The sequence below is a fragment of the Crinia signifera genome, chromosome 2 (assembly GCF_055691185.1).
Source record: "Crinia signifera chromosome 2, ASM5569118v1, whole genome shotgun sequence".
NCBI lineage: Eukaryota > Metazoa > Chordata > Amphibia > Anura > Myobatrachidae > Crinia > Crinia signifera.
Window position 1 is genome coordinate 370,860,326 of NC_139218.1, and position 24,399 is coordinate 370,884,724.

The window sequence follows — 24,399 nt, forward strand, 5'->3', positions numbered from 1 at the left end:
AAAGAGCTGCAGTATTGTACTGACCTTGAATCTTTCTATTTCTCTCCCCCTTTGCTGTTAGAAAGCATTGGCATTTTGATCCCTGTTTGTTGATGGATTATACCATCACCGCAGGATCCTTCTGTTACCCAATCTAGCTTCCGCACAAATCTCCACATTTTGTTTACTGAGATGTGATTAGGAAAGTGATACGCTCCCCCCCCCTTTTCTTTTAAAGTGGAAATAATTAATTGTTTCTGTCTGGTAGAAATAATCAATTAAGACTGGAATGTGGAACTGGATTTCCTATTATTTTCCAAATAAGCAAATATGACAGGTTTGTACAATCGGTATAGGAGAAGAGATTACAGGACATTATACACAGAGGCTTATTATAGTAGACTCACATGAGCCGGATGTCTCTTCCTCTCACTTATAACATCATCTCCTCCATACTGACAACAATAGCACCAAACCTTTGGGTCAGCTGCTTATGAGGGTAGTATGGGCATGATTCAGTATAGATCGTTAATTAGAGAATTTGTAATCCAGTTGATTATAGGACGACTGCGAATGCGCAGCGTTCCCATTGCCCATGTACGTATGCATATTGCGTAGAAATCTTCATACATATAGTAGTTTCATTGAAAGGAAGCAGGGGTTTAGGGGTGGAAATATGGCATTTTCTGGGTGTATGTGTGGGAATGCAGGTGTGCAGGTGGGTCTTGACCACTTCCAGTCTAGTTCTTTAGCATATTAGTGGAAGCCCTAGACTGACGCAGACTGACGCAGACTCCCGTTTTTGGGAATGGATCTGTGAATGCATCGCTATTTGCAATGGGCATTTATTGTTTCTTTTCGGGCGGCAACTTTCGGATCACGGGCAACTACATCTTCATTAATTAGAGATCAGATCTAATTAGCAAGGTTTATAAACGTTGTCCATGTTCTGATCACAGTCCGTCACCCCACACTCAGGGCCGGTGCAAACTCTGGTGCTCACCCGCTCCCCCAGGGGGCCGGGGGGGGGGGCGCTGCAGTTCGGCTGCTGCACGCGGTGGGACAGGACCGGGGGGGTGTGCCGGTAAGTATCTCCAGGGGTGGGGAGGAGGAACAGGTTGCTGCTTGGGGGGCGGGGCGCCACACCTGCTGGCGCCACTCACCTACATCCAGGGAGGGGGGACCTGCTCCAAACTGCCACCATCCAGTGGCAGGCGCCCTAGGCAAATGCCTAGAGCTGCCTAGTGGTGGCGCTGGTCCTGCCCACACTCGTTGCCCCTACTCATCCTGTTAACCCACACCTATTACCCCCACCTTCTTGCTAACAACGTGGGGATGGGACGGAGACAGGCCGCCGCATTGTTCCGGGTGGTGTTGCCAGGAGCGGGAGGTGCCGGTGATGTGGCGAGTGCTGCTAAGTATCTCCAGGGGTGGGGAGAGGGAACGGGTTGCTCGGAGGGGAACAACAACACACCTGCCAGCGCCACTCACCTCCATCCAGGGTGGGGGGACCTGCTCCAATCTGCCACCCTCCAGTGTCCACACTCATTGCCCCCACTCATCCTGTTAACCCACAACTATTACCCTCAGCTTCTTGCTCACAGCCCGACACCCCACACTGATTGGCACCACCCCTCATCCGGTCACCCCACTCCCGCTACCCTCAGTTCCCTGCTCATTGCTGGTAAATTAGTATGTGAACAGGAACTAACATGTCAATAATGGGCGAGCAGCTGCTGCACACCGCAGGGATGGGGTTCCCCTGCTTTCTATGCCACATTACCATACGTGTCTATATTTCATATGTAGTTTAACTGATTTAGCTGCAGAGGTGATGTAGCCTGCGCCACCGGTAGCCATTTAGTAAATTCATATAATATAATTTGCACGGATAAACATAATTCCATCATTACAATAATATGGTTACACTGTGATGAAAGGCACAATTTTACGAGGGTGCCTTGCAGCTTTTGTGCCCATTTGTCCAGCTGCTTTTCAACAATGTTAAATGATGATCAAAAACGTTACCATCTGGTATATAGCTGACACGTAACCTTTTGGAAAATATTCTTACACATAAATCATTCTAGATAAAGAAGTGCTGAATTGTGTTCCTGAGGTTCTCGTTGCAGGCTGCAGATTTGTTCCCAGAAGACTAGGGCAAAGGTTCAACTTTCCATTTTATAAACGTTATGAATGCAGAGTCTAAGGAAATATTCATTAATCAGGTCTATTATATCTTCATGTGATTTGATTTCTTTTGTTATGATTTTGTTTGTCATTCACGTCATTTTGCTAATAAAGATTTATTTTGATGCAAAAAAAGCTTTCAAACGTACAGTATGGACTGAGTTCTTTTGAAAGATATTTGGGCACTGTTTTGAAAAACATAGCCACGCAGTCCCCGGTGACTGGCACAAGAGTCCGCGGTGCGATCTATTGGTCAGAATCCATCAACGCGTTTTATGTTCTAGATGGAACGTGAGGCTGATTCCACAGCTGCTCCCGCTCCGGGTCTCTGCGTTTGGCTATAGACATTGCCCCTGTTTTTTTAATATACAGGAAAAAAAAAGGACTGCGTGATAGTAGGAAAAGAATACTAAGATGCCCATTATGTTAACTAATCCCATTAAAATGCAGCACATCAACTCTGTTGGGGCCAAAAGTATCAAGCTTCAAAAAGTGATCAAATGGAGAGTGATAAACAAGCAGCCAATCAGCTCCTACCTGTCATCTTTCACTGTTTAGGTGCCCACACATTATGTGACTTCTCCCCTTGAAGTTGCATCCAATCCCCCTCCAGGCAGGCTGAAATGAAGTACTTCCAGTGGCGTAACTACATTTAAAGCCCCCCCCGCCGGGAATTTTGGGCGCCCCCCCATAAGTTAACACTCCCCCCCACCTCAGAAAAGTTATCACCCTCCTTACCCCGTTGCCGCCGGACACGCAGATCTGTCGGTACCCGACAAAAAAAAGTGACACTCGGAAAATGGCTGCCCCCATAATGCAGACAGTTTTTTAGGATGCTAGAGGGAGGCGGCGGCCTCCTCTAGCAACCTTAAAAACTGTCTGCTGTATGGGGGCAGCCATTTTCCGAGTGTCACTTATTAGCAGCTGTAGCCGGGACAGCCGGGAACCAGACAGATCTGCGTGTCAGGGTTAGAGGTGGTGGCGGCGGCAATGGGTTAAGGAGGGAGTTAACTTTTCAGGGGGGGGAGGGCAGGAGCGTCGGCGGTAACTATAGTCCCACGGAACACCCCCCCCCCCAGCGCCCCCACCTTCCTAGCACCTGCCCGCCACCGCGGGGGCGGTGGGACTATAGTTACGCCACTGAGTACTTCTGCATGATATGTATCACATGCGATCCCTGTTCCCTGCCGCTAGTAGGGGGACCAACCCGGAGATCTTACATGCAGCACGTATGATCTCTGGCTCCGACCCCATGCGCATGGATTGGATCAGATGCCCCATGCTATTTGGGCTGATTTCTCCCGATTTCTCAGCCCGAGCCACCGGAATAGGGTGAAATCAGGCCAAATCACAGGGTGTATGGGGGCCTTTACCCATGGGTATCCAGCGTACATTATTAGGCAATAAATAAGGCAGTTATTTATCATTTATTATGTGCTAGTTCAGGGGTAGAGAATGTGTGGCACTCAAAATATATGAGCTGAAGTACCACCAGTGACCACTATAGGCCACTCGACATACCAAATTACTCTTTTGTGTGCTAAAAGATGTAAAAAAAGAAAGTGAACGCAGTTTTTTGCAGGGACACTGACCGGTTTCAAACTTGCTAGATATGGAGAGTGGGAGCTGTGAAGATAGAGATTGAAGGTAGGAGCAGATAATGACTGGGGAGTTTGTGGGCTAAAAACTGTCACAGCTCAAAGGGAAAGTAAAAACTGTAACAGCTCAAAGGGAAAGTACATTGCTGACGCCGTCATTTTGCCAAGCTTTTAAATAGTTATTTATATAGCTGGATTTTGAACGGAATATAATGCAAGAGTGAAGGGAGACTCCCAGAAAATGTTGCTTGGAGCCCATTAGTTAGAACTACACCCTTGCCCAAAGGAACTTCCCAATAACAGTATTCTGTAATTCCTTCTATTTATTTTGTATGCGGAACAATCTGCAGTTCTTCCCAATTGCCTAATGTGGGTATTAAGTAGAGTAAACCCTGTAAAACAGACTCTTAACAAGGACTCCTTTATCATGTTATTGACATAGTAATCACCCATCTCTAGAGACATCTAGAACGTACACGCATAACCAGAACATGCTTTCCAGAAAATCAAAGGGATCCCATTGGTAAAGAAGAATTGTGTGTGGTTTTTACATGGATATTTCCCCTGGGTAGTGAGAACCTAGTATAGGGTAAACCATTGAATCGTATCCATGTTCTACTTCTACTTCTACTCTACAACCCAGCGAAGTACAAAGTGCTGTTTAATCTGTTACACTATTATTATGGATTAAATAGACGTACTGTAGATGCTCATTTAGAGAAAGTAATAAATCCATGCAGAGGGTGTCATGTCGTCCTTCCACCGCTGTAGTGGTGGTGGTGCGGTTTAATGTTTGCACCTTGGGGTGAGATGAACCTTGGGTCAACCCTTCATCACATTAGAATAAATCTGCCTAGTATTTGTGCGCTACCTTCACAATCCCACAGTATTTTATGTAAATAATATAAAGGTGGATTTTGCCCATAGCAACCAATAAGATTCTGTCTCTCTACTCCCTAGTGCATCCCAGAAAATGATAGACAGAATCTGACTGGTTGGTATGGGCAACCTCTTTTCATTTTAAAAACCTTTAGTAAATGTACCCACTAGTGTTCATGCTAGGCTGTTTTAGCAGGATTCCGCGCCCTGCCCAATGTTTAAAGGGCAAAATGCACCCTACCCGTTTAGCAGCGCTTTGCTAAAATTCCCTGCACATACTGTCACCAGGTGAATAGATGCCATGCGCATGCCATCTATTCACATTAAACGAAGAGCTTAGGGGACGGTACAAGCCACTCACCCATTAGTGGGTTCGGCGGCCAGGCACGCAACTTATAATGATGCTTATAATGATGTCGGCGGGGCAGTTTCCCCAGTCATCCACGCCCCGCTCTATCCTTCCAACATCCTAGCGGGAACAGTAGACAATTGCTTGTATCCTAACGCTAAGAAGACAGATATGGGGGGGGGGGGGGTTAGTCAATCCCCACCAACAGGGGAAATAGTGTCAGGAGTCTTTTCAATACGGTCGTTCTCGACAACATTGAAGAGGCAGCTCGACAGAATGGACCCAACTTTAAAAGCAGTCGGGACTATTTTGCCGAAAATGGCTATGGACTGTTGAGATCACGGCTGGATCTCGACAATCCACGGCCGTTTTCGTCGACACGCCCCTTTTTTTCTACCACTTGGCAGGCGGAACATTGAATTCTACCTGCCAATAAACTGGTGAGCGGATCAAAAACCATGCCAGGGTTTCGACAGTCAGAACCCGGGATTGAATACCCCCTATGGGTAGTTGCATGCCATACAGGTGATCACAGAGTTAAGTGATTATTTTGGTACTGCCCATGTGTCAATGTTGCAATTGTTGTTGTTTTAGAAATGTATTGGGCGTTCTAGGGTGAAGACTGGCAGGTGGCTATCCAGACACACAAGCACACAGTGGCAGGTGGGGAGTTTGACTGGGGCGGTACACCTGTCAAACCGTAACGCAGGTGTCCTAAGGCGAGCTCAGGGCGGACAGAATATCCCGTGGAGCAGAAGGACATTGGTAGTGTCCTCGGCATGTTGCTATAGTGGTTCCATACAGAGGAGTTTAATTGCTTACATTGGAGGCCATACTCAAACAGAAAAACTGCACTTACGTCCAACCTCCTTGCTGGTCACTTAGCCTATTCTATGTTCTGGGGGAGGTTCGCCGCATATGCAGTGAGCCCATTGCATATAGCAGCGAGCCTCGTCGTTTTGACGGCCGCACTCACTGTTACCACCTCGCCTCAGGGAACAGGCTACATGGAAACGGCGAGTGTGAGTTGAATACTGATGATGAGCTACTGTATCGGCACTGTTTATCGTATAGGTTGTCAGCCGCTCCCCCCCCCCCCTGCATTGAATATACCCCCTATGGCTGGAGCAAGTTTTCATGTGCAACTGACGGCGATATCTAAATATGGCCCATACTGTATTACAGCACAGTCTGGATCACTGTTGTACACAAGGGTAAGGGATTTTACTTGCATTAACATAAAGTCGCATGTGTGTCTATGGCAAAAGGCTCCAATCAGCCCCACAGCATGCACAATGGTGTAACTACAATTGGGGCGCCCAGAGCCAGATTAAGGTCTAAATGGGCCTGAAGCTGAAAATGATCAAGGGCCTATTATGCGCAATAATAGGGGTTGTGGCCAGCACCTAATAATGTGGGGGGCGTGACCAGTGTTCTGGTTGTGTGGTCTGCTCATGGGTGTGTCTGTATTTGTGTAAATACTTTCAACTAATTATATATGCCTGGAAAAGGCATGGGGCTGGCATAGGAAAAATGCAGGGAGCTATATTGCCTGGTGCCCTCCAAAGGTGCACATGCAGGATGCCGATGTCCTAAGATACTTGCGGCTTGAGGCGGCACTCCAGTCATAAAAAAAATACTGAAAGCCGGAACTTGGTAGACAACATTTCAGCACCTTTTATGTGGTCACGTAAATTTACCACACCATATACCCCTTATACAAATCATGCAACACAATAGTAAACCCCTTATACTGTACTTGCCTCTTACACATTGTGCCACATGGAATGAGCAAAAATTCACACTGACTAAGCCAAAATTCACACTATGGCTCACAGATTGAGTCAAAATTCACATTATGCCACACAGATTAAGGCAAAATTCACATTTTGCCACATGGATTGAGCCAAAAGACACATTATTATACCAAACAGACTGAGCAATAATGCACAATATGCTTCATAAATAGGGGCATTGCGCGCCAAAGGCGTGCATCAACAATTTACGCCATAATGCCCATTACATGTTAAGCCACACACCATAATCTCCATTACGTATTATGCCAAACACCATAATGCCTATTAAAAATTATGCTACATAAGTGTTGCTTAACAACATGTTCATTGCCAGGGGTTCCATGCTCACTGCCAGGGGTTCCATGCTCATTGCCAGGGGTTCCATGCTCATTGCCATGTGGGATTACATGCTCATTGCCAAGGGGGAATACATGCTTGCAGTAACTGGGGGACAGCTGCCGCTGGGCAGAAATGACAGCCATTGACAGCCGGGCAGAGAGCAGGGGGCTGCCCGGCTGTATTCAGAGCACTGCATGTCCCGGCTATTTGAAATAATACCCCTTTCACACCAGAAAATGCAGGGACTTACCCGTGAATATGGTCCCAGGATCATGCAGGGACATTCCCGGACTGGCCCGTTTTACACCAGCCTAGTCCATGCATTTTCTGGTGTGAGGGGGAGAGAAAACCATCCTGCCCCCCTTTAAACAACCAGCTATATCTTCGGAAGAAAATGACCCATTTACATGTAGGCTTCGAATGATTTTGGTCCCGTGAAACTGGGCCGTTTGGTTCCAGAGAAATCTGTCAAACAACATGAACAGCCATGAAATTACATTTTCAGAAATGAAAAAAAATTGGTTTACCCACAATATCTCTAGAACCAATGAACCCATATGGACCAGGTATCAGATTGGAGGCCCAGCGATTTGGGTTCAACTGAGATCAACCTCAAGCTTCTGTGATGCCGGAGGGGGAACTGGCAGCCGTTGGAACCGGGTGGAAGTCGGAATTAGCGGGTCCCATGTTATCCTATGGGGAAAACGTTCCAGGTTTCCTGGCGGTATCTCCGGTTTCAGGGGGGCTACCGACACGGGGTTGGGCTCGTTGGAAAGCCCTGGCCCTCAGCTACAAAATGGGCCTATTTGGAGAATGGGCCTGGAGCTTTAGCTCCATCAGGCCCATTGTGCCCCCACCCACCACTGAAATGTGTGTGCCCCCCCCCCCTCCCACTCACCCCGTCACCACTGCATCTTCTGCCGCTACGATCCGCTGCGGTCCCGGGCGGCTTCCTGAAACTGCTGCTCTCTCTCTGAATGTCACATCCAAAATGGCCGCCGCCTTACAGCAGACCATTAATTAGGATGCAAGAGGAGGTCGCTGCCTCCTCTAGCATCCTTAATAACTGTCTGCTGTGAAGGGAGCGGCCATTTTACAAATGACAGGAGGCCAGGAGGAGCACCGGGATTCAGTGCAGACAGGCACTGCGGGCATCAGAGATTCGGAGGCAGCAATAGCTTCTGCAGACCCAACAGCGCCCAAACTTCCCTAGCGCCTCCAAGCGACCACGGGGGCTGCGGAGCTATTGCTACGCCACTGAGCATGCAGATGTATGAAACGTCATTGCTCCCTCTGATGCAGTAAGCCAGTATACCTGGGAGGGTATAAGCTCCATTTGTATGACTAGGAATACAAGGCTGTGAGAACTTCTTCCCCAGCCACATGCTAAGCCATGCAGTTACTCAGATTTATGTGTATTTACCCGCAGCTGTGTTGTTGGAGTATATTAAATATAACTGCTATCGATAATCTATTCTCCACCAGAGGATCAGGGAAACACTGTCTGTACGTTTGCTGTAACCGAAGTCAATCTATTATCATTTTATTGCAATAGCAAAAGCGTCATTAATGTACCCTTTAAGCTCTATTCCTCTGGTGGGCGACTACAGAAAGCAGAATAACATGTAATAATAGAATAACGTGGAAGTGGCTCTTTAGGACTTTCATTTCCACAGCAGCTGAAGCGGTAATACATTTGCAAGTTAATTAAGATTCATATTGACCAATAAAGATAGTTACCCTTTGTTTAAAAACTACACCAAAATTGCACTCCCCCAAAATGTCAAAAACGGTATTCGTGTTGCTTGGCCATGACCCCTACACCTGAAAGCCTGCCCCCTTCCCCCTCACACCCACGGCCCTACCTCTAAAGTCCCATTTAGCAAGCAACAAAAGTTGGGAGGTTCGGATAGATAGATTTTTGAATCTATACAGTAGCAAGGGATCCCAACTGTCGGATGCACAAACAAAGCAACACTGGAGGTGCTCCATTGGGCGCCATCTAGTGACCACCAATGTGTGCAAAACACTTGAAAAGCAGCATTTTTCTTGTATTATATAGGATACAACCCAATTATAATCCCAATGTGAGTTTGTCTGTCTGCATTAATTGTCAAATTCTTTATTATTTCAGTTTTTATTTATTTTCTTGCACATTTTCAATTCTGACAGTTATTATGTAGTGACTAATAAATTATAATATATAATAATATATTTTTAAATGGCAAAATGTGTCCTGCCCCTCTAGCAGCGCTAGAACAGTCTGCTGCCGATGTGCACGGAGAAACCCAGAGCCCATGCTAAAGCCCAGCGCTTCCCCAGCAGTTACTTCAGCGGGGCCTGGCGCGTCCACTTTGATGACGTGTTGGGCCGGCCCCCACCCCCTTTGGTGATGTCGGCGGGCCGGCCTGCCCACTTTGGTGATGTCGCAGCCGGGCCCCCCTACTTCGGTGATTTTGCAGCCCAGGCCGTCCCCATGGTGACGTCAGTGGGCCAGCCCGCCTACTTTGGAGATGTCACGCTCCAGGCCCGCTTCCTTTGATGATGTCAGCTGGCCCAGTCCGCCCCTTTCTTTCTGCCCCGCCCTGCCCAGTTCCTAGAAGGAACACTAGTACAGTGTATCTGCCTCATCCTGTACCTTCTCACGCTATACCCATGGGTGCCGGATGACCTCCCATCAGTTGGAATTTTGATGGTCAGTAGACCGAAATTGGAATCCCGACTGGTAAAAGCCTGACAGTTGGGATCCTGACAGAGGGTATTCTCCCTCATGGGGGTCCACAACCTCCATAGAGGGAGAATAGAACCTGTGGCAAAATCTGTCGGGGTACTGGCAGTCGAGATTCCCTTGTTGGAATATCGACTGTCGAAATCCTGACTGTCAGTAGCTCATACCACACCCACGCCTACATAATTTCCAACTGCATTCCACACAAAATAACATAGTCTGTAACCTAAGCTAAGGTTTTATGTTGTCTGTGCATCCAGCTATATTTTGGATATCGGCGAAACGCGTCAGTGAAAGAACATACAGGCCCCGCTTTTGTACCGGAGACCGAACCAGCCATATTTCCTCACATCCATTCCCCACAAGGTGGTCTGCAGCATGTTGGAGTTCACAAACAAGCCAGGGAGTGCTATCCCAGAGGTGAACCGCCCCAAACGCTTGGGACCTTGCCAAAAGGAATTTTATTCCTCTCTCACTGCGGCACCACATATTTTGGATTAGAAATACTTGGACTTTCACTTCTCAAAATAAAGGCATCATAGGAACGGCTTGGATACAATACGGTACCGTATGGACTATTTTTTCCATATACTCCCTTCAGGCAACTTCATTGCTTTTCAATGTTCTTTTTAAACATGTTATTGCAAAAATATTTTTAATATGCCCAATGTTTTGTTTTATTTAAAAGAATATATATATATTATTTTTATTATTCTATAATATTGGAACCGTTACAATTTATATTTTCACTAAAATATATAATATAATACAATATACAGTGCACAGCACAAACCTTTCTTTCTTTATTGTACATTTTGGATGTCTTTCACAAAAAGCTATACAATCTAGCAAGATCGTTCGACATATTGTCATTATTGTAACAGTGTTTATGCACAATGTCATTCGTCAAGGACACTGGGAAGTTCAAGGGAAATCCTTCACCAATGTCTTTCACTGCACACATAGTCTAGTGTATATAACATGTAGATCTTGCAGTGGTGTAGCTACCGTATGGCAGCCACCGCGGCTGCTTGGGGGAGCAAGCGCCAGCGGGGCGCCGCCGGTGCTCATCAGGGCACACTGCTCAGAGCCGCCCCCCTTACCCCTCCGCATGCCGCCGCCGCATTCCTGCCTGGTCCGGCACCGCAGATATCCTCCTGTCGTGTAATGAAAAATGACACGGCAAAATGGCTGCCCCCATACAGCAGACAGTTTTTTAGGAATGTTAGAGGAGGCGGCGGCCTCCTCTAGCATCCTTAAAAACTGTCTGCTATTAGGGGGCAGCCATTTGCCGTGCAATTTTTCATAACTGCAGGAGACGGAGCCAGGAGGATATCTGCGGTGCCGGACCAGGAATGCGGCGGCGGCATGCAGAGGGGTAAGGGGGGGTCTTCACTTTACTTGGCATGGTCGGGCGGGGGCTATGGGGGGGATGTCAATTTCGGCGGGGGGGGGGGGGGGCACAAAAATATTAGTTACGCCACTGAGATATTGTATAACATGTAGACATTTATATAACATGTAGATATTATATGTGGACCATAAAAACGCTAGCTACACAACAGCTGGGGTATAGCAGGGTTTCTACTGATGCAATAATGGTATGCTGGGATTTGTAGTTCTACAACAGTTATAGATTCTCCGATTGCCTGCTCCTGGCGAAAATACAGTATATTATAGTATATATAAAATACGATAATGCTAGCAATGTTCCAAAAGATGGACGGAGTGCTACTTACCCCTGTCAGTGTCGTAAAGAAATACATAATGGTTCCAGCCATAGTGATCCAGCAAACTTAAAAGAGCTCCCCGTAACGATGGTCGGAGCTGCAGCACAAACTGGCTTTCACCTTCTGTGGGGAAACTGGGTGTGATGAGGGAGATGTGGAGAGCACTGCAGAATGAGGTCAGGGTGTGTACTGATCTCTTGTCATACAGTCCAAAGATGGCGAACACCCCTCTGGAATACTGAGAGCAAACTGAAACGAAAGAAAGACAGAAATACCAATGAAACGCTGAATAAAGAGAACAGAGGAGCAGATTTATTACAGATACAGTGCTTGGGGCCAGATGCACTAAGCTTCAAAATCGATAAAATGGAAAGTGATAAAGAACCAACCAGTCAGCTCCTGCCTGACATTTTTCAAACACAGGGGCAGAGATACACTGGAGATAAAGCGGAGAAAAGGTAAAAGGAGATAAAGCACCAGCCAATCAACTTCCAACTGTCTTTTTCAAACACAGCTGATTTGCTGGTGCTTTATCTCCTTTTACCTTTCCTCTGCTTTATCTCCAGTGTATCTCTTCTCCAAGCTTAATAAATCTGCCCCACAGTCTGTGACATGGCAGGTAGGAGCCGATTGGTTGGTTGTTTATTACCCTCCATTTTATCGATTTTGAAGCTTAGTGCATCTGGCCCAATAGTTTTGAAAATTAACTAAGAGCTGATTGGCTGCCCCAGAATGAGATGCATGATGCCGGATACTGTATGTAGGAAAACAACAGACTCATGAATGTAGGCCACGGTTAGTAACGCCATGTATCGCCGAGCTGGTGGCATCTCTGTGGGGTTTCCCAATCCACAAAGGACATAACCTTACTAAATCATATATATATATATATATATATATATATATATATATATATATGCTCAGATTATAGTAATACTATAGTAAACACTGGCTGGCCACCCCGGCGAATGTCTCCCCCCCCCCCCCCCCCCCTGCAAGCGATTCCCCGCCTGCGAGTGGATATGCTAGCCTAGCAAGCAGGTCTGAATTTTACCCTTTGTTGTCTGTTTTTCACATGTGTGCATCCATATACAAGTATAAATAGTATAATAATCATCATAATAATAATAATAATAATAATAATAATAATAATAATAATAATAACTCTTTCATTGATATAGAAATCCTGGAGATTAGCCCCCATAGCAACAGTTTTTATGGTTGTACAAGTTGGAGTAAGGACACTTGCAGAAGCGGCCAATCCAGTGGCGTAACTACTGTAAGGCAGCCCCAGCAGCTGCTTGGGGGAGCAAGCAGCAACAGGGTCTATGTGGGCGCCGGCACCTGATCGACGCACTGACATGCTGCTGCCTGACGCTGCTCACTGACTGAGCACTGGAGGCGAGTCAGCCGCAGCGCAGGTGGGGCCATGGCAGAGATGTCAAATTCCCCCACTGATTCAATTGACTGTACACAGAGCCGGCTATTGTGTACAGGATGGGCAGGCGGATGGGCGTGCTAGGGCGGCCTGGAATGCGTCGGAGCCAAGGGAAGCAGCAGTGTCTGCTGGTCTCTCTTCCTCTCTCCTGCTTCAGCTTCTCCGTTATGCGTGTGATGTCATCACGTCACACGCTGGGGAAACACAGAGGAGAGGAGCCCAGGGGGGGGGGGGGGGGGGGGGAACGCCACAAACTTTTTGGCAGGGGGGAGCAAAATTTATAGTTACGCCACTGGGCCAATCAAAAATGCTGTATTTGAAGTGTGCCAAAGCTCTGTAATATCCGCGTTATTGCTGCTTAACTCTCATTTATTTATTGTTTTCTCTATAATATTTTTGCTGATTTTATGGTCCTGAGAATCTTGGAAAATAAAACATTATACAAAAGCTAGAACACAAACGCTAAACTATTCAGACAAATGATACAATAAAAATAAGTACACCACAGAGTGACTTTACACAGGTAATAATGTGACATTTTCCATGTATTCCAATCTCACAAGTCATAAAACATTTAAGAATTGTATAACCACCAACCGAGCTATAAATGCCAACCTCGGTCTTATTTTAATTAGGAGGGAATACATTTGTGTAACATATCCAATTAAAAAGAAACACCATCAATTATTTCAATTCTTAATAAATAAAATATTTGCTTCTAGATTCAAATTAAAATCCCATAACAAAACAAAGTCATAAATTAAATGTCACCATATATTTAGTCTGATACATATAAAGTAGGAAAAAAGTCTCTTTTTACTTCACTAATGTATTTTATTCCAAATGAAGTATACAGTATATAAACCCAACCAGGAAAAACACAGCATTACATCACATAATACTGAAGATATATTGGTGTTAGTCTTAACTTTGTTACTATAAAACGTGTGACAACAGAAAGAGTAAGGCAATTGGTCATTGCACCCAAGTACTTGCAGGAAGAGCCCCATGTTTGTAGTATTTTCTTAGTACTGTATGTTATGTACTCTGAGTATTTCTCCTGGCTGATCTGGAGGTTCCCTGCTGCCCATACAGCACCTATGTAGCGTTCCTATGTCTGCCAGTATATCCTAACAACTAATGCCCACATGGAATGTGTAATGGGCATTACGTTGTGTTCCATAATGTGATAATGGGCATTATGATGTGTTCCATAATGTGTAATGCCTCCTTTTTGTGATGACACGCCTCCTCTCCATGAGGCGACGCCCCCTTTTCACTGCGCGGCTTCGCCACGCAAGGGTCCCGCCTGCTGTGGGTGGTCATGTGTGCTCAAAATGCCAGGGCCGATTTTAGGTCCCAGTCCTACCCTGGGTTCATGTATTTGCTATTAACTGTCTTTATAATAATTCTGTAAAGTCTGTCCAATCTCCAACCTGTTTGTGCAGTGGGAGTCAAGATGTGCACCAAATATATCCACTGGTACGCAGACAGGATATTCGAAGATGGATCTTAAGATTGGAATAAGTACGGGAGGAGGATGGAACAGGGAGGCGGTGGGTTGCACGGTGGAACAGGGTGGTGGGTTGGGGAGGAGCGGGGGGGCAGTGGGTTGCAGGGTGGAGCAGTGTGGTGGGTTGGGGCAGAGACTTGGCTGGGTGGGACAAAGTGGGGGGGGTGGAGCAGGGCAAAGCAGCACAGTGGGGGCTGAGCAATGGATAGAGAAGAAGGTAGGGTGGGACAAAGCAGTGGGTAAGACAGAGCAGAGTAGGGGTGGGGGCCTAAGTTATAATACAAGTGTGTTGCAATAAGTAAGGTAACAATGGTCATTAGACAGTGCCCCATATTAATCATACTGTCCCAACATCAGATGTAAGATGGAGGGGTTGGCGAAAACATGCCATCATATTTCTGTGTCTAAAGGGCACATCAGCAGCTGAAACTTATCTTTATGTGGTGTAAAGTGATAACGTCCGGTTTGGTGCACCACTGCCAGGACACGCATATAAGATGCGCAACCAAGCATGTCCACAACAGGAAGTGCGCCAGCGCCAAACCTGTTTCTGTGACATGACCTTATCACCGTACACCTCAACAAGTTGGTAATGAATTTCAGCTGCTGATGTGTAGAAATGTGATCCCACTACACATTTTCCAGCAGCCCCACCATCTATGGCTGCTCCACTATCAGCCCCACCATCTTATAACTGATGTTGGAACAGTATGACTGGTATGAGGTGCAGTCTAATGGCAGTGAGGGAAAGCAGTGGTCTACCGGCTCTGGCCTGGCAGGAAATTAGAATACAATAGACACGCCTAAAAAGTCTTGTTAAGTTATTTATGTCATATATTTGGGATACTGTGTGACAGATGTATTAAGCCTTGTGAAGAGTTAAGTGGAAGGTGGTAACACACCAGCCAATTAACTCCTGTCAATTTTCAAACATGGCTGATTGTCTGGTGTGTTATCATCTTCAACTTCATCTCTTCACCGGACTTAATACTTCTGCCCCTGTATTTGCTAATGTAGGTGATAAAGAAGATAATGAAGTCTCTGTGGAGATCCGTCACAGTATAAACCACAAATAGCCCACAAATTATCCTTACAGTACATTTCCGCTCATGTATATTTCTGTTTGGAGGATCAGGATCAGAGTATAGTAAATGTGTTTTGAAATATTCCTCACTACAGTATATAAATATAACAGGCAAAATTGTGTTTCTTTGTGGAATACTGGCCACATATTGCCTTTGTAGTCATGTCTGTTTTGATAAATAATTCCTTATAATTCCTGTCTAAAAAGATTGGAAACTTTCAAGGAATCTTCCAATTTCCTCATCCTACTGCTGTCTAGCAATACTCTGACATCTGCTTCCTACCTCCACTTGTTCTGTGTACTGTAACTAACCTTAAGGTCTCTTTTTTCTCCTACCTCCACATTGTTCTGTGTACTGTTACTATCCTTACGGTCTCTCCTCTCTCCTACCTCCACATTGTTCTGTGTACTGTTACTATCCTTATGGTCTCTCCTCTCTCCTACCTCCACATTGTTCTGTGTACTGTAACTATACTTATGGTCTCTCCTTTCTCCTACCTCCACATCATTCTGTGTACTGTAACTAACCTTACAGACTCTCCTTTCTCCTACCTCCACATCGTTCTGTGTACTGTAACTAACCTTACGGTCTCTCCTTTCTCCTACCTCCACATTGTTCTGTGTACTGTTACTATCCTTACAGTCTCTCCTCTCTCCTACCTCCACATTGTTCTGTGTACTGTTACTATCCTTACGGTCTCTCCTCTCTCCTACCTCCACATTGTTCTGTGTACTGTTACTATCCTTACGGTCTCTCCTCTCTCCTACCTCCACATTGTTCTGTGTACTGTAACTAACCTTACGGTTTCTCCTCTCTTTTACCTCCACATTGTTCTGTGTACTGTAACTAACTTTACGGTCTCTCCTCTCTCCTACCTCCACTTGTTCTGTGTACTGTAACTAACTTTATGGTCTCTTCTCTCTCCTACCTCCACATTGTTCTGTGTACTGTTACTATCCTTATGGTCTCTCCTCTCTCCTACCTCCACATTGTTCTATGTACTGTTACTATCCTTACGGTCTCTCCTCTCTCCTACCTCCACATTGTTCTGTGTACTGTTACTATCCTTACGGTCTCTCCTCTCTCCTACCTCCACATTGTTCTGTGTACTGTAACTATACTTATGATCTCTCCTTTCTCTTACCTCCACATCATTCTGTGTACTGTAACTAACCTTACGGTCTCTCCTCTCTCCTATCTCCACATTGTTCTGTGTACTGTTACTATCCTTACGGTCTCTCCTTTCTCCTACCTCCATATCGTTCTGTGTACTGTAACTAACCTTACGGTCTCTCCTTTCTCCTACCTCCATATCGTTCTGTGTACTGTAACTAACCTTACGGTCTCTCCTTTCTCCTACCTCCATATCATTTTGTGTACTGTAACTAACCTTACGGTCTACCCTTTCTCCTACCTTCATATCGTTCTGTGTACTTTAACTAACCTTATGGTCTCTCCTCTCTCCTACCTCCACATTGTTCTGTTTACTGTAACTAACCTTATGGTTTCTCCTCTCTCTTACTTCCACATTGTTCTGTGTACTGTAACTAACTTTACGGTCTCTTCTCTCTCCTAACTCCATATTGTTCTGTGTACTGTAACTAACTTTACGGTCTCTCCTCTCTCCTACCGCCATATTGTTCAGTGTACTGTAACTAACCTTACGGTCTCTCCTTTCGCCTACCTCTATATTGTTCTGTGTACTGTAACTAACCTTACGGTCTCTCCTTTGCTGTGGGTAACAGCAATATACAGTACTTGTGTCTTGTTTTCTGGCACAGAACCAGAAATAATGGTGTTGAGTATTATGCAAATGTATAGCAGTAATTATTAAAACCATATGTAACCAGCATGGTTCAGATGAACATACATCAGATAAACAAAGACTTGACATGGTTTACACATGGTCTGAATGTGTGTGTCGCCATCCTTACAATGATCATGTTGACATTCATGAAATCTACACGGATGGCCTAGTGGTTGCTTACATTGTCCTAGTGGTTGCAGCGGATCCAGCTCTTCCTTCCGGCCTTTTCAGTCATGTGACATGCAGTTCTGGCACAGGAGTCTCAGGAAGGGGGTTCTGTCAAGCATTCACCCCTTATCTGTAACCCCAATCCCTAACCCTAACTCTCCCCCTAGTGCCTAAACCTGCCCCCCCCCCCCTCCGCATTGTAATCCTAACATCCCCCTAACTGCAGTGCCTAACCTTAACCATCGGAATTCTGAGGATGTTGTCAACACGGTCAATGACAACCATGTGGATTCCCTATTCCCTATCCCTATTTACATAGTACAGCATACTTAGCTGGGTCAGGGATGGAACAAAAGGGATGGCAGAGGATGCACTCAGAATCACGACTATTGAGATCCTGATGGTCAGAATGCCAACAGTGGCAGCCTGATCAGAATCCCTATGGATATGTTCAGCACTTACCGGGTGTAAGGCACTATGGGGAATTTATGGTGAGGCTGAGGGGTGCTTAGGGTTATGCCGTGAGAGGAGATGGTTATGGTTAGGCTTGGGGGGGGGGGTGTACTTGTTTCCTAGCCTGACGCCCATCGCATCGTATACCATAAGCCTAACAATGGTATGCGATGCGACGCGATGGCACCCGATGTTATACAATTTTTAAATCGTATACCATTGTATATGGCATACAATGCCATACAATGCGATGCGATTTTAAAATTGTATAATCACCCCAATGGGTGCTTTCAATGGTAAATGGCCCCCCTATTAGATTATTAATTATATAAGCACCGTAATGGGTGCTTACAATGTTAAAAGCCCCCACGCCACCTCCACTATCAACGCCAACCCGAAGCTTGGAGAGCGCAGCGAGCCCGCGTGGGGCGGCGGTACGAGTCCTCTGACCTTTTCATACCCCCACCATCCACGTCGTCGTGGAGTTGATTTTATATACGAGGGGACGCGTATTACTTTACATGTATTCCGCGTCCCTTCGCGGGGCTCGCTACGCTCGCCACGCTGTGGGCTCGGTGGCTCGCTGCGCTCGCCACTTTATATAAAATCAACTCCACGACGGTGGATGGTGGGGGTATGAAAAGGTCGGAGGACGCGTACCATGCGGGCATATGGCATGCGATGTTATACAATGTATACGATGCCATATGACTGAATATCGTAGGCGCCGTGCTAGGAAACAAGTACCAAATACTCAACCAGATCCGTTGGGATATTTAATATTTGCATTTTGACAGCTGGGATTTTAATGACAGGATATCAATAATCTCCCCGTGCACACAACTCAGATTTAGCCCTAAAATGCCCCCAGAATGGGCTGGTATGAAAAAGTAGGGGGAACCCCACACCATTTTTCATCTGTTTTGGTTTAGAACCATAACCGATGGTTAGTAGAGTTACCACATGGTCTCATCAAGATTTTATTTACAGTAAAGCTCCACAATTGACATCCAATGATAGATTCCTATATCCGGGGAAATGCTGTTGTGAAGGGAAGATTTCTTTTATGCACACCCCTGACTTCCTGTCTGTAGGGTTTTGGTTGAAATATTGGAAGTCAGTATCCCAACAGTAATGGAGCCCACACACGCACCGATCCCAGCGTGCGTTGTGGGCTTAACTAGCACACATAGCATCGCATCGTATGCCTTGTGCATACGATGTGCATGCGATGCGATGCTATGCTAGAAAAAGCTAGTACAAAAAGTATGTGCAGCACATACTTTTTGTACTGTACGATGAGGTGCAGCGGGAGCGCGCACCCCATCGTACAGCATCGCACCGCCGGCAACGGTGCGTGTGTGGGCTCCTTAAGAATCCTGACACAAGTACTGGGATGTACTGGCTTACGGTAAGGCACTTGAGGGTTTAGGGCATGGGTATCCAAAGTCGAGGGCCAGATTTGGTGAAGTGTAAATGTGTGGGGGCCGACCATTTAGCCTGACATTCTTTGAATCATTAATCACATCAGAATGGTCCCCCACTCTGCCCCAATTCACTCTATGTCCCCCAGCCTGCCCCCATTCACTTTATGTCCCCCAGCCTGCCCCCATTCACTGTATGTCACCCAGCCTGCCCCTCCTTCACTGTATGTCCCCCATTCACTGTATGTTCCCCACTCTGCACCCATTCACTCTGTCCCACACCCTGCCCCCCTTCTCTTAATGTCCATCAATGCCTCCATTCATTGTATGTCCCCAAGCCTGACCCTCCTTCACTGTATGACTCCCATTCACTGTATGACCCCCATTCACTATGTAGCCCACTCTGCCCCCATCACTGTATGTCCTTCAGCCTGCCCCTGCTCCCCCTTCTCTGAATGGCCATCACTGCCTCCATTCACTGTATGTCCCCCACCCTGACCCTCCTTCACTGTATGTCCCCCACTTTGCCCCCTCCCTTCTCTGTATGTTTCCCAGCCCCTTGTGTGAGCCAGAGGAAGGAAAGGCAAAGCAGGCACTGCAAGGACAGGAGATGCTTGGGCTCCCGCTGCTGCCCTCTGCATGTTACGGGAGCAAGCTTCCCCCTTGCTGCCCGCCTCCCCAAACACTGCTGTCACTGTGATTGTGGAGTAGGGTGATATACGATTGCAGCAGCAGGTGTAGGACGCCAAACACATCTGACTGTGGCGGCCGGCATCTCATCACTGCAGCAGACAGCAAGGTAAAGGTGCGCTCGCCGGGGCCCCACCTTTAGTGTCCTGTGCTGTGCTTCCCACATCTGATGCTTTGCCCGCTTCCATCCGGAGGCTGCGGGCCGCTTGAAATGACAGCACAGGCCGCATTTGGCCCCCGGGCCTGACTTTGGACATGCCTGGTTTAGGGCTAGGTTTTAGGAGGGGAGCCGACAGTTAGGGTTAGGCTGTGGGAGGGGAAATTGAGAATCTGGCTGCAAGGTGCTTGGGTTAGTGTTAAGGTGACAATACACTACTGCAATGTACAGTACCACAGCAGTGTATGGCCATCCAATCCCCCGCGAGCCGCCCAGCAGAATCGCATGCAATACATTGCATGCGGTCTTTTCACATGCAAATCGCTATAGTATATGGGGCCTTTACAGAAATAGAGGGGGAGGGGGGAAATACTACCGGGATGTGTCAGGAATATGGACATTGGGATCCCGCTCTCACTGACTGTCAGGATCCCGATTGCTGGTATTTCGTACCCAACCTCCATACTGCAGAACAATACGGTCAAATATCTTTACAGAATTCTCTGAATAATTCCCTGGAATATTCTCTTACATTTTCATTCCATTTGTATGTGACATTTAGCTATCAATTTCTTTCTTTTTTTTTTTTTTAATTGTGTAAATTTTTTTGCTGCAGACACAACTACAGAATCTGTCTGGATATCTCTGTAATTACCGGAAGCTATCACAAAATAATCCATGTCACCGCACGGTTTTGCTTACAGTAAGCTGGAAGTGTGGCTCACATCTCAGTGTATAATTGCTTGGCAGTATAGATTGTATGGAACAGACTTTGTTTAATTGACAAATGTATGCTGACTCACAAAAGCCATGGAAAGAGCAGTTTTTCTGGAACAGTAATTTTCTAGTTCTCAGTCCACCAACAGTCAAACAGTGATCTGAAAGATCCACAATACATAATATAAAATTTACATTGAGGTGACGATTCCGTTAACTATGAGTCCCGCTTTCGTTCTGTATAATTCAAAATCCTTGCTTTCCTAATACCCATTTCTAGTGCCAATTCTACACCAATAACAGGGGATAGTTTAAGAAGTGCAACGAAGAACCAGTCCTTTGGTTTAAGAGCGCACCAACAGGTTTCCCCATTGTACACAGCACACACACACACATATATATATATATATATATATATATATATATATACAGTATATATAGGCAGACCGTGAGTCTAGGCTGCACACACAGGGCAATTTCAGGAGTGCTGAAGCTCACAAAATGGTAGTAATACAAAAATGCATTAGAGAGCCAGCAACATCAATAAAGTACAAAAGTATTTATTAGGCATATAAAGTGCATATCGGAGCAAGAAAAATGGTTAAAATGCAGGAGGAAGCGTCTACTTAGCATTATAGCAGCAAGACATCTTCACTACGCCAATCCTCCACTAACCAGTAATGACACCCGACAGACTGTTTCGGTGCTACACTGCACCTTAGTCATGGGCAAATGACTGAGAGCACACACGCGACATCCTAATATACCCACATAAGTCCGCTCACCTGTATAAGGGCGGTAAAAGCCTGCAGACACACTGTTCAGCCAGAAGCAGCCTCCAATCGTCATAACAACCAAAGACGCAGGAAGATGGACGGAAGTGACGTCACATCACATCGCAACCAGCAGACGCCGGCCGCCTGGGCGGAAGTCAGGTGGCCGCAAGTGTCTGATAGTGCCATAGCAACTGAATAAACAGTATGAACTATGCGCAAGACACCCAGCGATATTATCTGCACAGCGGAAACACATATTATCGTTTCACAAACGCTGGCAACTAGATATGATATCCACTGTCACAAAAGGTAAAAACGGTGAGCGGAAAAAGGCGCTGAACACTCAAGGGGTACAATGAATGCGCGTGAGCACAATGCAAATAATGGACATGGACATAGCACATAGAGGTGACCAGACCCACAGCATATGAATAAAGTGAGACAGCAAAAAGAAAAGAAGGGGGAGGGGAATACAGGTACCAATCAGATAGACAGACAAAGGACACAAAATACATAGCTAACAAGATATAGATAATAAATGCGCACACATCTAACATATAGCATATATGAACACCACCACCAGTTTTTGTTATTACTTATGGATATTATTTTGAAAAATAATAACTTTTTTTTCGAGAATTTGTTTTATTTGCAGCTAAGAGGGACTGCCATGGGCTCAAACATAGCGCCCTCTTATGCTAATTTATATATGAGTTTGTACGAGAAATAGCATATTATGGCCAATTCCACTTTTTCCAAATGTATTCATTTTTATGTTCGATATATCGATGATTTCTTTTTGGTGTGGACTGGGGGTGTGCAGGCCCTGATGGAGTTCATAGACATCCTCAACTCATTGAACACCACCACTACGATCAGTAGGTGTACCTGTAGGTGTACCAAACACCAATTATGCCCACAATATCCATACTCCCTCCACCTATAGATTTGTTTCGCAACTCACCCCCATCCAAACAATTATCAGTTTGAATCAGAATTTATTTTTTAATCCTACTTTCATTTCTTGATTGTACTTCTATGTACACATATTTTTTTCACAATTTATTGAGTAAATTGTACACTATAACATGACAAATCTTCATCTCAGTCTTATTCTTCAACTTCTTACACTCATAACATTCAAACAAATGCATGCAGCGCTCATGCCCATCGACCAAACATTATCTATAAACCAAAAGAGTCTGGGAAACCCTTAAGGCAGTGCCTGATATCCAACTGACTAACAGGGTGAGTGCAGTGTACCCACTTTGTATTGATCAATGGGTGCATTGGCCAGGACAAATATTTCTCAGTGCAACCGGCCGGGGAGCGCAGTGACAGGCTGGGGGACTGGAGAGACGGATATGGGGGACAAAGTAGAAACAGTACATTAGGTACAGTTTTTATTTGCCGGTACAGACTGTTAAATAAACGGCAGATTATTTGTTCTGTGTGTTTGTGTGTGTTGTACTGTTTTTGTGTGTGTGTTGTAGTGTATGTGGTTGTGTGTGGTGTATTGTACCTAATGACCTAATGTATTGTGCGTACAGTAAGTGTGTGAGGTGTGCTATGTATATACAGTATGTGTGTGTTGAGTCTCTGTGTCTTGTGTCTCTGTGTTTCTGTGCAATGTTTAAGTGTGTGTTTTGTGTGTGTTGTACTGTTTTTTTGGGTGTGTGTGGTGAATGTGGGTGTGTTGTGCTGTTAGAGGTATGATATGTGTGTGTGTATCTGCCCTATGTGTAAGTGCGTAAGGTGTGCTATGTATAAATCTGTGTGTGTGAAGTGTGCTGTGTGTGTTCTGTGTATTGTACTGTTTTTGGGTGTGTGTTGTAGTGAATGTGGGTGTGTGTTGTACTGTGAGTGGTGTGTTATGTGTGTGTGTGTTGTGTGTATCTACCGAATGTGTAAGTTTGTGAGGTGTGCTACGTCTATATGTGTGTGTAATGTGCTGTGCGTATCCTGGCAATGTTTAAGTGTGTGTGTTCTGTGTGTTTGTTGTACTGTTTTTGGGTGTGTGTTGTAGTGTGTATGGATTTGTATTGTACTGCATGTGGTGTGTTGTGTGTGTGTGTATCTGTTCAATGTGTAAGTGTGTGAGGTGCTCTACGTATAAATGTGTGTGTTGTGTGCGAATGTGGTGTACTGTGTGTGTGCGTGTACAATGTGTACGTGTGTGTGTGTGATGTGTAGTCTATGTATATCCTCAATTATTCCTAATTGTTTAAAGCCTTCACCATAATGTTAGAATGTGTCTGTCATACTCAATGACAGCAATGAAATCAGGTGTGAAGTTGTTCCTTCGTCCACGGTTTCCCAGATCGTCGATCTTTTCCCCAGAACATCAATGAAGGAAAATTAAAACTTGGTATTTTTACATTTCTAAGTGAAATTTCCCAAAAACGGCTTCGAGGTGCACACCACCGGGTCCAGAGGTATCTTTTTGCCAAATTTGGTGTCTCTGAGTGCCACGGTGTGTCCGCAATGCGACGGACACGCACACACACACACACACACACACACACGCACACACACGCACACAGACTCTTCAACTTATTATATAGATATCTAGTTAGCTATGTA

General features: G+C 45.6%; 1 protein-coding gene across 9 annotated transcripts in view; it reads right to left on the reverse strand.

The window, feature by feature from the left end:
• GRIA4 (glutamate ionotropic receptor AMPA type subunit 4) overlaps window positions 1–24,399 on the reverse strand; it is a 299,286-nt gene that overhangs the window by 192,757 nt on the left and 82,130 nt on the right. For all 9 annotated transcript variants that reach the window (XR_014469815.1, XM_083170043.1, XM_083170042.1 and 6 more), the window contains exon 3: window positions 11,598–11,837. Coding sequence is in view for 8 of the 9 variants with exons in the window: in XM_083170043.1 (XP_083026169.1) it covers window positions 11,598–11,837 (240 nt within the window). In the remaining variant the exon portion in view is untranslated. The remainder of the gene's footprint in view (window positions 1–11,597; window positions 11,838–24,399) is intronic.